The sequence below is a fragment of the Eschscholzia californica genome, unplaced genomic scaffold (genome assembly GCF_041429995.1).
Source record: "Eschscholzia californica isolate CP2 unplaced genomic scaffold, dmEscCali1.0.p SCAF_4, whole genome shotgun sequence".
Lineage (NCBI taxonomy): Eukaryota > Viridiplantae > Streptophyta > Magnoliopsida > Ranunculales > Papaveraceae > Eschscholzia > Eschscholzia californica.
The window spans coordinates 52,697,554-52,711,174 of NW_028238461.1; the positions used below are offsets into that span (position 1 = coordinate 52,697,554).

The following is a 13,621-nucleotide window of genomic DNA, read 5'->3' on the forward strand; positions in this document are numbered from 1 at the left end:
CGGACCTAAACCACGAAGTGTGTTTTGTACAAGCACAGCATCGGAGACGGGAGTTGCTGAATTTGCTAAGGAATCAGAAATTGATTTCAGTTTTGCCAAATAGTCAGTAATAGATAGGTTTTCTTTTTGAATGGTTTGAAGTTGATAGGTGAGTTGGTGAGTCCGAGCAGTGATTTGGGCAGTAAAGGATGATTCGAGGTAGTTGTAGAGATCACGAGAAGTGGTGAAAATTGGGATTTGGGATAAGATAGAAGCTGAAAGTGTTGCTTGAAGGAAAGTTAATAAAGTTTGATCAAATCGATCCCATAGTTGAAAATCTGGATTTGGAATTTGTTCATTGGTATCATCTTGAATTATATGAGAAGGAGGAGGAGGAAAGTTGGAGTCGACATACTTAAAGAGGTCTTGGGAACGGAGAAGTGGCAGCATCTGTTTCTTCCATACTAAATAATTTTCTGTTTCGAGTTTGACTGAGATGAACTGAATGAGAAAGTTTAAATTGGGAGGGTGGGAAGAGTTGGATGTAGCAGAGGTGGGAGGTGGGTTGAAAGCCATGAGAAAACTAAATTGTTGAACCTAAAGCTCTGATACCATGTGAAGAATTATTTTCCTTGATTTCAAAACTCATGGTACAAGGGATATTTATAGTATCCAGATTTTACAAGATTAGATAACAACAGAAGATATTCAGTTGAAGTTTGAATTTATTCAAACTTCCAAATCATCCGGGTATTCATATTTGAATTTTGAACTTCCATATGACTTGGTCTTATGTATATCTCTTAACAGTAATGGCATAATCGTCAAAGTATGTAATCATTAAGAGGTGAGATTACTAAGGCAGTTACGTGGTGTACAAATTTTTTAAATCAATTTTAGTCCCTAAAACATTGTAAATTACAAAGGAAAAATGGTTGTTTAGGTTCAAAATAATATCATAATAACCAAAAAAACCTAGATCTTTTCCTATTAATCAAAATGTGCTAAAATATTATAAGGAATGAGACATAGAGTTCAAAATAATATGATTAATTATCAATCAGGTCATTTTTTATTTTTTTTTTCTTTCCCTAAATACCCTTTCCTATTTAAGTCACACTCTTTATCTCTCTTAAAAACCAGATACTGTATATGTTTAGGGTTTTTTTGTTCTTGCTTCACGAATCTTCTTCATCTCGGTTCTTCTTCTTCATCGATTAACATCAGTGATTATCTTCTTCTTCATCGATTAACAAAGTATTAAGAGAATATCTATACTGTTCTAATTACATGTTCGAAACCGTTGGATTTGTGTTTGGGTTTACAAATTCATGGTAGAATAATTCAAATAGGATATGAATTGTTCTATTGTTGTGGTTAAGATTTCTTCAAGTTTTCCAGAAATTGATTATCTGTTCTTCTTGTGATGATTGAAGATGTGGCCAGATCTTATTCAAAAAGCAAAAGATGGAGGTTTAGATGTGATTCAAACTTATGTTTTCTGGAATGGCCATGAACCTGCTCCAGGAGAAGTAAGGAACTACTACTACTACTTCACATTACTTATTTTTTTTTAGGGTTTTGGTATAAGAATATAATGAATTTTTTGTTTTGCTTTTGTAGTACTATTTCAAGGATAGATATGACCTAGTTCATTTTATCAAGCTGGTGAAAGAAGCTGGTCTTTATGTTCATATCAGAATTGGTCCTTATGTTTGTGCGGAATGGAACTTCGGGTAATCGAAAATCGAATATACCTGGCTGATTTTATAAAACTTCAAGAACTTTGATTACTATTTTGTTGTTTGATGATAGGGGGTTTCCTGTTTGGTTAAAATATGTACCTGGGATCAGTTTCAGAACAGATAATGAACCTTTCAAGTTAAATGTTTACATACCCATTGCCTAAAACCACTTGTTTATATTGTTTTTAAGGTTTACTTTATTTGCGATTTAACTTTACTACCGAAAATTTATGTTGATAGGTTGCCATGAAAGGGTTTACTGAAAAGATTGTGAACATGATGAAGGCAGAAAAACTGTTTGAAAATCAAGGAGGTCCAATAATACTAGCACAGGTTAGAGTCTAAGAAAGAGATGACCGAAAGAGATGTAGCTTCTTGGAACAATGTTATATCTTGTTATCATCAGAGTGGGAAGTCTCAGAAAGTATGGAATTGTTTGACGAGATGAAGGTGGGTTCGAGCCTGATTCAGTAACGTTTTACCACTGTTTTCTCTACATGTCCCACACTTTCGAATTTGGAAAGAGGAAAAGAAATCCAAGGATTTGATTAAGAAAGGATTCGAGTTGGATTTATTAGCTATGCTCTTGTTGGTATGTTCTTTAGTTGGTTTGTTTGAATTTATTAGCTATCCCAACAACTAGTACAACCTTACTCTATGTGCATTGAAGTTCTTCCTGGATTCAGTTGCTATCATCCTTTTCTCCTTTTGCTTTCACTATGTGAGGTTGTTTGTAATTTTTAAAGCTTTTTATATTTCATATATGATCAATTCTTGAGTATCTATTTATTGTAAATATAAACTATTTATTTAATAAATACAATGAAAATTTTGTGAAGATGTAAACGTGTGCAAACTGAGTTTGTAATATTGCAAATGCAAACTCAGTTTGCATTGTCGCACATCAAACGCAGTCTGCAAAATGGCAAAAGCAAACACATGTTTGCAATATTGCAAATGCAAACACATGTTTGCAGAACTTGTTTGCAAACGCTTGTTTGCATAACAGATTGCTGCAAACAACTAATACAAACACATGTTTGCAGAATTTGTTTGCAAACGCTTGTTTGCATAACAGATTGCTGCAAACAGTTGTTTGCAGTGCAGATTGTGCAAACACGTGTTTGCAGAAAAACGTAAGCGAAAAAACACCGTTTTTTTCTGGTTTTTTTTTTGAAAAAAAATATTGAAAGTGGATCTTGTTAGAAAGCTAGTGAAAAATCATTTCTAAATATATAAATTTTATTGAAATCCGACATCTCAAACAAAAGTTATATCAATTTGAAGTTTAAAGAAACATAAAAGGATTTAGTTACACAAAAAGACAAAAAGGCCAATTTAGTCTTTTTATACTTTTTGACCTGAATAATAATTTTCAAATGTTTTGTGTTTTTCTACTCATTTTCAATATTATTTTGACCTTTCTAGTTATTAACCCAATTACAAATTACTTCGATTGGGGACTTAATATTTTACTTGTCTTGCATATCATGAGTTTTGTGGTGGCAAGTACCCTAGAAAAAGTTGTAATTTATAAACTATAAGTTATTAAAGTCAGATTGAGTTTGTTTTTTCTATAATATCACACCAAGCGAAACTACCATCTCAATGTGGAGATGTATAACCTCAACGTCAACAAGCATAATGGAAGTCTTCAATATATATATACCACATGTTTATGGGTAAAATACCAAGCCTCCAGCATTTATAGCTTTCAACAAAAAAAAAAAAAAAATCTTTAGAATATATGTATATAATTATAAATACTTCAGGGTCGTGGATGGGATGCGAATTGGGTGTCTACATTGGGCCCTCCACCACAACAGACCCATTTCTGTAAACTTATATATAACTTTTTTTAGATATAGACTGTTTGATTTTGATATCGTAAACCCTAAAACTCAAAGTCTAAAAATATCACCAACAAAATCAATAATTAATTTGTAATTGACAATGTTTTAGGGATTAAAACTGATTTAGAAAATTTGTACAAAACGTAACGGCTATGATATACATACATATATATATATATATATATATATATATATATATATATATATATATATATATATATATATATATATTATAGGTTGGACATCGTAACTGGTCTTTCTCTTTCGTGGACTATATGGAATCTATTTCTATTTCACGATTGAGGACTTCCAAAAAACATATTATTTCGATATAATAGCAGGAACATTGTTTTTCTTTATTAATTATATTTAACATAATAAGCAGGGTTGTGTTTGAGGGGGGCGGGCAGGGCATTCGCCATGGCCCCCACCACAAAAAGGGCTCACTTCGATGGAAGTACTCCGTGCTTATTATGCGAATAACGAAACGATAGAATTAAACCCAAGCAACAATTGGCTCAATGGTGGGATACTTATCCCGGGAATGAAAGGTCACGGGATCGACCTCCCTAGCATCCAATTTTTCCGCCTGGCCCCCTAATTTATCAAAAAACCCAGATGACCCCCCTTTTACAGATTCCGTTATAACACCGTTAACTAGTCATCACCTCTCTCCCTTCCAACTCATCGCCTTTCTCTGCCACCTCATCATCTTCACCGCGAAGGTTACCGGCCGATCAATTTTTCAGTCGGCAACCTTCAAACATTAAAAAAAAAGAAAAAATATAAACTCTCCTCTCTCTCAAAAAAAAAAAAAAAAATTTTTAAAGAAAAACTCTCCCCTCTAGATCTGTTCTGGTTCACCAGATCTAGAGAGAGAGGGGGGAGGAGGTTTTTTTTAGAGAGAGAGGAGAGTTAAAAAAAATATTAATGTTTGAAGGTCGCCGATCGGAAAATTGGTCGGTCGGCGACTGATGCGTATTTATACTAACCTAAATAATAGGCTAAAATAAACCCGTATTTTGTAATAAAATCCGCAAGTGCACGGGTCTATGTAGTGTAGACCTAGCAAGTACGGGTCGATCCCACGAAGACAAGTTGAAACTATATTTTAATCCTAAACTAGTGAATAAGAAACTTTGAGATTCATTTTTTTGATGAAAAATAAAATAATAAAGTGAGACTAATATTTCAATCGGAAAGAGACTAATGTGAGAAAAATCCTAGAGTTTAGAATCCACCACAAACACTCATAAAAAGATATTTAACCCTGAATGATTCTCTATCTATAACTCAATAATTGGTATACCTCTTGCATCCAAATATCGGAAAATATATATCTTTCTTTAAAGCATGTAGTCACCTAAGAATTAAACCCATTTAAAAATAAACAATAACAACTCAACTATTATTTATCAACCAATAAGTATGAACCATTAAAGATTAAAATCTAAATATGATAAATCAAACCAGAAGAATAAATAATGAAGAATGTATCATGTGAAAGAATAACAGAGTTTAATATTTTCAAACAATAAAGCACATACTTAAGAGAATCATTCTAATAAAATATTATTTATTTTGTATTCATGGTTTCATCTTTCACTCTAGGTGAAGAGTCTAGCAGTCCATTACAATAATCAAAGTAGTTGAATAAAAAAGAAAGAAAAAGATGTCACCCATATGATGCTTCGATGTTGATCTTCGTACACCTTCAAAATTATAGTTGCTGTCCAACTCGGCTACTGTCCAATGGATCAAAAACTCTTCTCCAATTTCGTTCCTAGTTTGCAATGGTTTTCTGTTTTTTTTTCTCCCCTTTCCTCTATCTCGTACCTTTCTTTTTATAGGGTTACATAGACTGAGATTAGGGTTGCTAATCCCGAATCTGTTCCTCCTTTTTTCTAGGATGTGGAGTTATCTCATTGTTACACCAAAGCCAAACGGATGGTGGGTTCCACCTTTTAAATTAAAGAAAAGATTACCCCATTAAAAGGGCACCATGACATCATCCAGCATACATCCACGTGGTGCCTCTTCCTGGTAAATTTCATACACCACCTAAATTATCACTTCAATCCCTAATTTCCAGCACACTATATAATGGCCCTTGCCTCATACCTTTATTGCAAATAACCCCTTGACGAACTTGAGTTGTAGTAGACTATCCTCTTTAGGTGCCAAATCAAACATCAATTCCTCATAATTATTGACTTCATCATTTCTTTAGTTTATTCCTGAAAAACCATTTACTCGCTTAATTTTATCAAAAAGTAACAACTAACAAATGAAAGTTGACGACAAATAAGTGAGTTCCAACGAACTCATCAGCGACCTTCGCCGGTGAAGATGATGAGTTGGATGAGAGAGAGGTGATGAGTTGGATGAGAGAGAGGTGATGACTAGTTAACGGTGTTATAATGGGATCTGAAAAAGATGACCATCTGAGTATTTTGTATAAAGTAGGGGGCTAGGCAGGAAATCAGTCACAAAGTTGGAGCTATTAGAGAAATAACCCTTGGGGGCTATTAGAGAAATAACCCTTAAATAAATGGCAACAATCTGTCCATTTCCTCCGAAAATTTAGAGGTCATTAGTTTGAGTCACGGCAGATGTTGAATCCATTTTATCTTGTGGTAATAGGTAAAAATAAAGTAAATGTAGGAATTTCTAGCAAATACATATCCACCCAATTGATTGGGCACTCCATTTGTATACTTTGATTTTTGTTTCAAAATAGAATTTGTAGATTGGGAACAAATCGTTTTACTTATTTGTGTATTGAAACATAATGGTTGTACGGGTGCATGCATCCACATTTTAGTGGGTTGTGTGGGCCATTCCATTTGCAACAAAGAAATAGAAGGAAGAAGACAAAAAAAAAATGAAAATGTTAAGAATTGCAAATTGGCATTTAGTCGAGAAGTTTGCATCTTCTCTTTAAGTCTCTACTGTCTTGAGTTGGAAAATAGATTCTCTCCAAGATTTTCTGGTATAACTAGAAGCACTAAATGAAGTTAAGGCACTTATCCAATTCATATTATATCTTCGTGTTGTGTCAATGTTTAGTAATTAAATATAACCTTTTCCAAATAAAAAAAATCTTAAAGGAAACGAATTGTGTTTTTTTCTTTTAAATATTTGTGGTTGAGTGACCTTTGTATCGTGCCTCAAGATTCACTTATTTTCCTTTAAACTTAACCAAGATCACTTAAGTCACCGGCTCCTTCCTTTTTCTTTCTCAAAGTTCAGTTCCTCGTGTGGGCACTCTTTGCACATCTATAAAATGTTAGTATTTTTTTTCCACTACACAATGTGAGATATTTTTTAAGAAGTTCAAATTTTGAAACCAAATATCAATGCAAGAAGCTCCTACATAAATTTGACTTTTGTATGTTTATGAAAGTAATTATATAATCATTATCATCTTGTCATCATCGTTAATTGTCGTCATGGTCGTTGTTGGGGTTTATGTTATAAGAAAAGGACATACCCTTTTGACAAAGTAAGGTCATCAAAGCCTAACATGTTAAGGAACTCCTGAGACATGACCTTAAAGGCAATGAAAGAAACAATACATATATATTTTTAACTATATGTAAAGGAAAACTCTATATATATGCAAAAACTGAACATTTAAACAAGCTCGCTCATTCTACATCGATTGAACTATATATGTAAGTCACTATGGTCAGTGGCGGACCCAAAAATTCTTTTTTGTGAGGGCACATTTAATTATATTAAATGGTAAAAAACGAATACCATCCCAAATGACAAATTGTCGAGCTTCATTACGAAACTCTACCAAAACGAGTTATAAATTTGGATTGCAAAATAAATAAATAATGGGCATTCAAACCAACGATCTCTATATATGATGGCAACACTCATCAAATTAGATTATCACTAACCTTGAGTTGATTTGACTACAATCTAATTACAAATAATTAGTATGCACAATTAATTTATACAAAAACCAATAAGTACAAATTATATGTTAAAATAATAAGAAGACATTTTATCTTGAAAAAAGATCTTCATAATCCATTTTTCGTACAGAATAAGGAAACGGAAGAAGACATATGAGAGTAATTTAAAATAATATTGTTAGAAAATATACATAAATATGAATGGTGAAGAGGGTATAAAGGTAATATGAAGACGTAAATAACTCTACCGGAGATTGGATGAATTTTAACATAAAGGAAAAGTCATTCTCGAATTTGCAAAAGAACAAAAGTACAAAAAAATCTTATCAGAAAAGAAGAGTATTCGAAGTGCCAAAAGCTAACTTCAAACAAAGTTGGGACAAAAACAAATTACCCAAAAAAAAGGTGATGGTTAAAAGAGTATTTGGAGTGCCAAAAACTAACATAATAGAAAGTTGGGACAAAAACAAATTACCCAAAAGAAATGGTGATGGTAGTGGGATTTGAACCCATGACCTCTGAAATAGAAAACTACTACCTCGCCATCTAGCCAATTCCGGTTTCATGTTAAGATTAACAACTATTCAGATTTTATTTAGAACTGACTTTAGGAAAATTCGGAATCACATACATTTTCAACTCGGAACCCACTCGGAGTCGTGGGGGCACGTGTCCCCATAGGCCCCAACGTGGGTCCGCCCCTGACTATGGTCCTAATCGGTGTGATTTTGCATTAAATATGTTTATACATCATACTAACAGAGTTTAATCAGTCGGGAAAGTAGTCTATATTAGTTGATTTCATTTTCAATCTTGTATAAGATTTAGTGTTATATAAAAGAAATGAATGTGACGTTTACGAATCTCTTTCTTTTGTATTAAAAAGTGGTGTTCAATGTTATGTTTCTAACCTAATGAGAAGAAAGTAATTAAAAAAGAAAAGAAAAGAATGGGATCTCCTAGAAAGAAGAAGAAGAAGAAAGAGGCCACTATCATCACATTTTCAAATTGTTAATTATTTCTAAATTCTCAAAATCTCTTTTTCTTTGATATATTTTATACAATTTTATCCTGAAAACTCAAAAATAATATTTTATATAGTTTTAGTTTGCTTATAGATTAGTAGTAGCTTCTTTCATAACATAATTAATGTTTGAGAATGTGAATCTAAGTGCCTAACAAAGTATGGACAGCTTCATAAAGATTGTGCAAAATTTAGTATTACATATTAGGGTTTCTCTTTCAAAGGTTGTTTCTTATGTGTCATGCACAATACCTATAATTGGTGTCACCAATTTCTGAAATTTATTATTAATTTATTATGATTAAAAAATCATTTTCTTGAAATAAAATAAAAATCTATCTGTTCATCATCTACTTTTAAGTAAATAAACTGGGTCATCTACCAACTTGATGTATAAGCAATAAAATAAAAGTTTTAAGGTTTCCATCTATTTAATGGTCACTTAAAGCTAAATACCTTTTTTTTCCCAAGAGTTTATGATAATTAAGTTGAAATATAATCCAGAAACAGACACAAAATTTATATGGTTTCTCAAGAAAAATATAGTTTACAGTATAAACTATAAATTTTAAAGAGTAATACGTGGAATACATTCGGACTTAATTAGAAGAATCATATAAAATTTGATTGAGATGGTGATAATTAAGTTCACAATGTTGGTCAAGCCCAATTTGAAACTTATAAACATCTTTTGAGATAAAGAATTTCCTACCATGATAGAGAATATTATGTCAAAGTGATTAGATTTGCATCGTGCAAATATCGAATATTATCATCAAATGACAAAATATTTTCTAAAATAAGAGGGGTTCACTATCGTCGGCCAAACGTTTGTTGTTCTTTTTTTGGATAAGCATAACTTGGTAGTTAGTTATTTGGAATTTGAAAATATTCAAGAGTTAAATGGTTGATAATTATTTACTTTAGCTTAGCTAGCTAGAAACCTAAAACACTAGACTCCTAGATATTTTCCATGGAAAATATAGGCAAATAATTGATCATTTGAGTTTGCTTTTGAATTTGCAACCACCACTATATGCACTATATTTCTTCATGGTGGAGCCATATTAAGTGCTGGCAACTTTTGAATTTGAAAGGAGGTACAAGATAAAGTTAGCAAACAAAACAAAGTGTTCATATTTGACTTAAAATACAAAAGAAGTAGAGTTTTGATTTTTGAACAACATATGAAGAGATTATGAGATGAGTATAAAATGAAGGGTTAAGGATTTTAGTTCTTTAGATGCATAACGGAATGAATGAGGGCACTATAGCAAGTCCCCACGGCGCCTTTAATATTTCCAACAATGAGATTGATGAGTTCATGGGCCTAGCTGGCTAAATTTCCTAATGGATATTCTAAGTGCATCGTGGTTTATTGAACCCAAGCTTAGACCTGAGCAAAGAGGCGCTAGACATTGAAACTCCTCTAAAACCCTAGATTTATCTCTCTTGCTTCTCATATTCCATCTTTATAGGGGTTGTCATTGTTAAACCTCGATTTTGATTATGGTGTTCTTTAGCCGGGGTCGGGTTAGAAAGAAACCTCGCTGCCTTTTGAACTTCGGCTAAGGTGTTAGACACTCAAGGTGTCTAGTCAAATTGGTGTGCCTATATAGTTCATACTTGTTGATGGAGTTAGACTATCAGTTCAAAGGCCCTCCCTTTGCTATAGGTACATTCCAAATATCCATAAATGTTGTCTGTGGGGACGACTTTTGTAGTTCCATTATTTTGATCTGGCAACAAAAAGATCACTTGTTCGTTAATTTAAGATAGACTCGTCATTGTCTAGTTGGGCTATAGGCTCGGTCTTGTTTGAGTTTGAGTGGGTGGTTATCGAGCTTATCACATCTATGATGTATCAATACCAAATGTAATGACTAACGTAAATTGTAGTCGACTTTCAAAAAAAAAAAAGATAGACTTGCCTAAAGGAAAGTGTCAAAGGCACCTCCCCGAGACAAATTTTAGGAGAAGCATAAGAAAAAAAGAGACGCTTTTAACACATTTAGAAGGGCACTTTTAAAACTTCTCTTGGTGGAAAGCCATCCAATTCGTGCATCTGAAATCTTAGGACCGGCCCTACAAGGGTATGACATAAGACGAGGCAACTTCTAAGAATTTTCAACTCTCCTCATGTAGGCGGAGAAACAAAAATTGAAAACAAAAAAATGAAAAAGGAGAAAAGGGAAAAAGCCGATTAACATGTAAGAATGATGAGACAATATTTTAGTGGGTCATTAAGTTTGCCCCCTCTACCACAAGAGGGATCAAACTTTCGGTGTACCAAATTTATACCTTTTCTGATTAAAAAAACCAGTCCCAAAGAGAAGATGTTAATTAGTTAATTGTTCCAGTCAATATTCTCATACAACTGCTCTCTGATTTCTTCTTCTCTTTTCTCAGTTCAATTTGGTCCTATTTCCAAAAGCAAACAAGCTGGGTCGAAAGCATTCATCTGAGGAATTAATAAACTTATTAACATATATAATTTCTTTCTCAAATGACCATTGGTATCCGACAACAAAATCTTCATCTAAGAAACTTGCTTTCCTTTTCCCCCATTCTGAGAATCCATTTTAGTTGGGTGGTAACATGTGTTTTTCTCAAATCCGATGGTATGTAATTTTGGTGTTTCTCAACTGTCATATGTTGTAGTTATTCACTAACATGTAGTCTAGTAGGGGGGTGGGTCGATCGTGGGCTCACACTACCCCATGTCATCTGAAAACCACACCCAACCCTTCTGTTTTACATAATAACCTAGAGTCGATATTTTCTTTTGCTGGAATGTTTTAAAGGTTTTGAGTGTACTCCCACTCATATTATGGCTTAGCTTTACATAATCAATGTGTTCATCTCGTCAAGCTCTTGAGTTTAGAGTTATAGTTTCTCAAATCCGACTGTTAATAAACGAGGTCAAAGTAGCAAACTTTATATGGATGATATAGTTAAGTCGAGTAGGAACTAAAGTTTAAATCACACATGGGTATGTAAGTAAACAGTCTCGGACTAAATATGTATTAAGTGATGATGATACAGTATTTTGCATGCATTCCTCTATCGCCTTCGCCCATACAGACGCGCCGCGAACCATGAACTTTCATACCACATACCCTCTTTCTCTCTCTCCCTCTGCATTAATTCTATGTAATGGGTCCTGAGTAATGGGTCCTGACAATATAATCATGCATGTATACTAATCAATTGAAGATATGAGCACAAAATGTGAAGGTAAAGGTGTAGAGAGAAATGCAATCGTACATTAATCTTGGAGATAAATGAGAGAGAGAGTGAGATTTTGTTTTTTAATGGAGAAGTAAGAGAGAAGTCAAGATTGTCATACAACATTGTTCCCTTGTGCAAATATTATGATCTATTATCTCTTCCCTACATGTGGAGTTCTACTCAACTTTGCTTTCCGTCATTTCATTATGAAGTATGATGGACTACCCACTTGTTTTTTCCTCCCACAGAGACAGACCTCTTCTTTACCTTGCCTCTTTCAAATTTTAGGGTTTTAGACTCATCATCAACTCAGTAAATTAATTTCTTAATCAAATTTAACTACATAGACAAAAAATATATACCTTGCCTAAAAGAAAATATTTATCAAAAGAATCCCTACTTTTTTTTTTTTTGGTTAAGGATCCCTACTAGGGGCCATATTAATTTTGAATTGGATACTTGGATATGCACAATTTTCCAAATTAATGTGAATATTGGTATTAAATTGCTAGTATATAACCAAAGAAAAAGATATCTCCCAATTTAGGGTTCGGAACCGGTCTGGATCGGGCCGGTTGGGTTCATGTCATTCATCGGGTCGGGCCGATTGACCTTTGAAACTTTCTGTCCATTCGGGTTCCCAGATTTAATCGGACGAGTTATTTAAAAGATCCTAGTGCCCAAAATTCGTCCAAGCCCGTCAAACCTTTCGAGTTTCTCGAGTATCGGGTGGTCATGGTACCGAGATTTCCATCGAAACTAAAATTTAATTAAATTTTGCTTAACAATTCTTTGTCAAAGGGCACTTAGACAACAATATATGTATATATATATATATATATATATATAATATACTTAAAATATTTAAAAAATATTAAAGTATATTTTATCTATTTTATACATCATTTTACCGGGTCAGTACCATATTTTGTGACTTTGGTGACCACCACCATAAAACCATCACATCTACGATCCGCCATCATACTTATATGTAGTAATGTACAATTATGTGTTACATACATATACGAGGCTATAACCCGTGCTCGCCGGACATAGACAGTTCTATCAAATATGTTAAGTGAGGTGCTTAAATACATACAAGCAAGCATACATACAATCTACATAGTTTTCGTATAAATGGATGACATTATTAAGCGGGTTAGTCGGGTAACTATTAACGGACGGGCTCGGACTGGAGTCGGGTAGTACTTCAAAACCCGAGCCTGACCCGTTTATCTCAATGGGTCGGTCGGGCTAAACCCACCTTCGGATTTCGGTACCCGTTAGTTCTAACAAACTCGGGTACAAGTCACGGTTTCAGATTTTTCTCCAGCTCTATCTCTCATTCTAAACTTATCTAGCTGCATGAATTTTGAGTATAAATTAGAAGAAAAGGTTTGTCTACTAATTAATGTAACTTTTCAAACAAGAAAGTATATAGAGAGAGAGTTGATGAAAGGAAGAAGAATTGAATGGGAATCGAAAAGAAGTAAAATGATGAACAATGGAAAAGTCAAAACCCAACAAGGCAGGCCATGTTCTCTTTTTAATCTCTCAAACTATTCAGCTTTCATGAGATGCTACGATCATGACAAAAGCTGCCGGAATATGACCCACAACCCGTCCATCTGATATTAAAGCCTTCCATCTCTACCTCCCTCTCTCTCTATCTATATATACTGTTCATCATTGTACAGGCTAAATTGAAGTATTGTGTGGCTTACCATGATTTGGGATATATCGGCCAAAATCATGTCTGGATAAGACTCGTTAATCATGTGTACCATGTGTTTTATATCTCTTTATTGATCCGGCTTTAATGTGCGTGAGTACAAATTATTTTTCGAAGATAATTTCACA

The 13,621-nt window shown here is 33.6% G+C and overlaps 1 protein-coding gene across 1 annotated transcript; it reads left to right on the top strand.

Annotated features, from left to right (window-relative positions):
* The first annotated feature begins 1,415 nt into the window (after positions 1 to 1,415).
* LOC147546023 (beta-galactosidase 12-like) lies at positions 1,416 to 2,468 on the top strand. The gene is made up of 5 exons (XM_086635884.1): positions 1,416 to 1,511; positions 1,603 to 1,715; positions 1,795 to 1,867; positions 1,965 to 2,057; positions 2,352 to 2,468. Exons 1-5 carry the CDS (start codon positions 1,416 to 1,418, stop codon positions 2,466 to 2,468), a joined length of 492 nt encoding a protein of 163 aa, XP_086492010.1.
* The last annotated feature ends 11,153 nt before the right edge of the window (positions 2,469 to 13,621 follow it).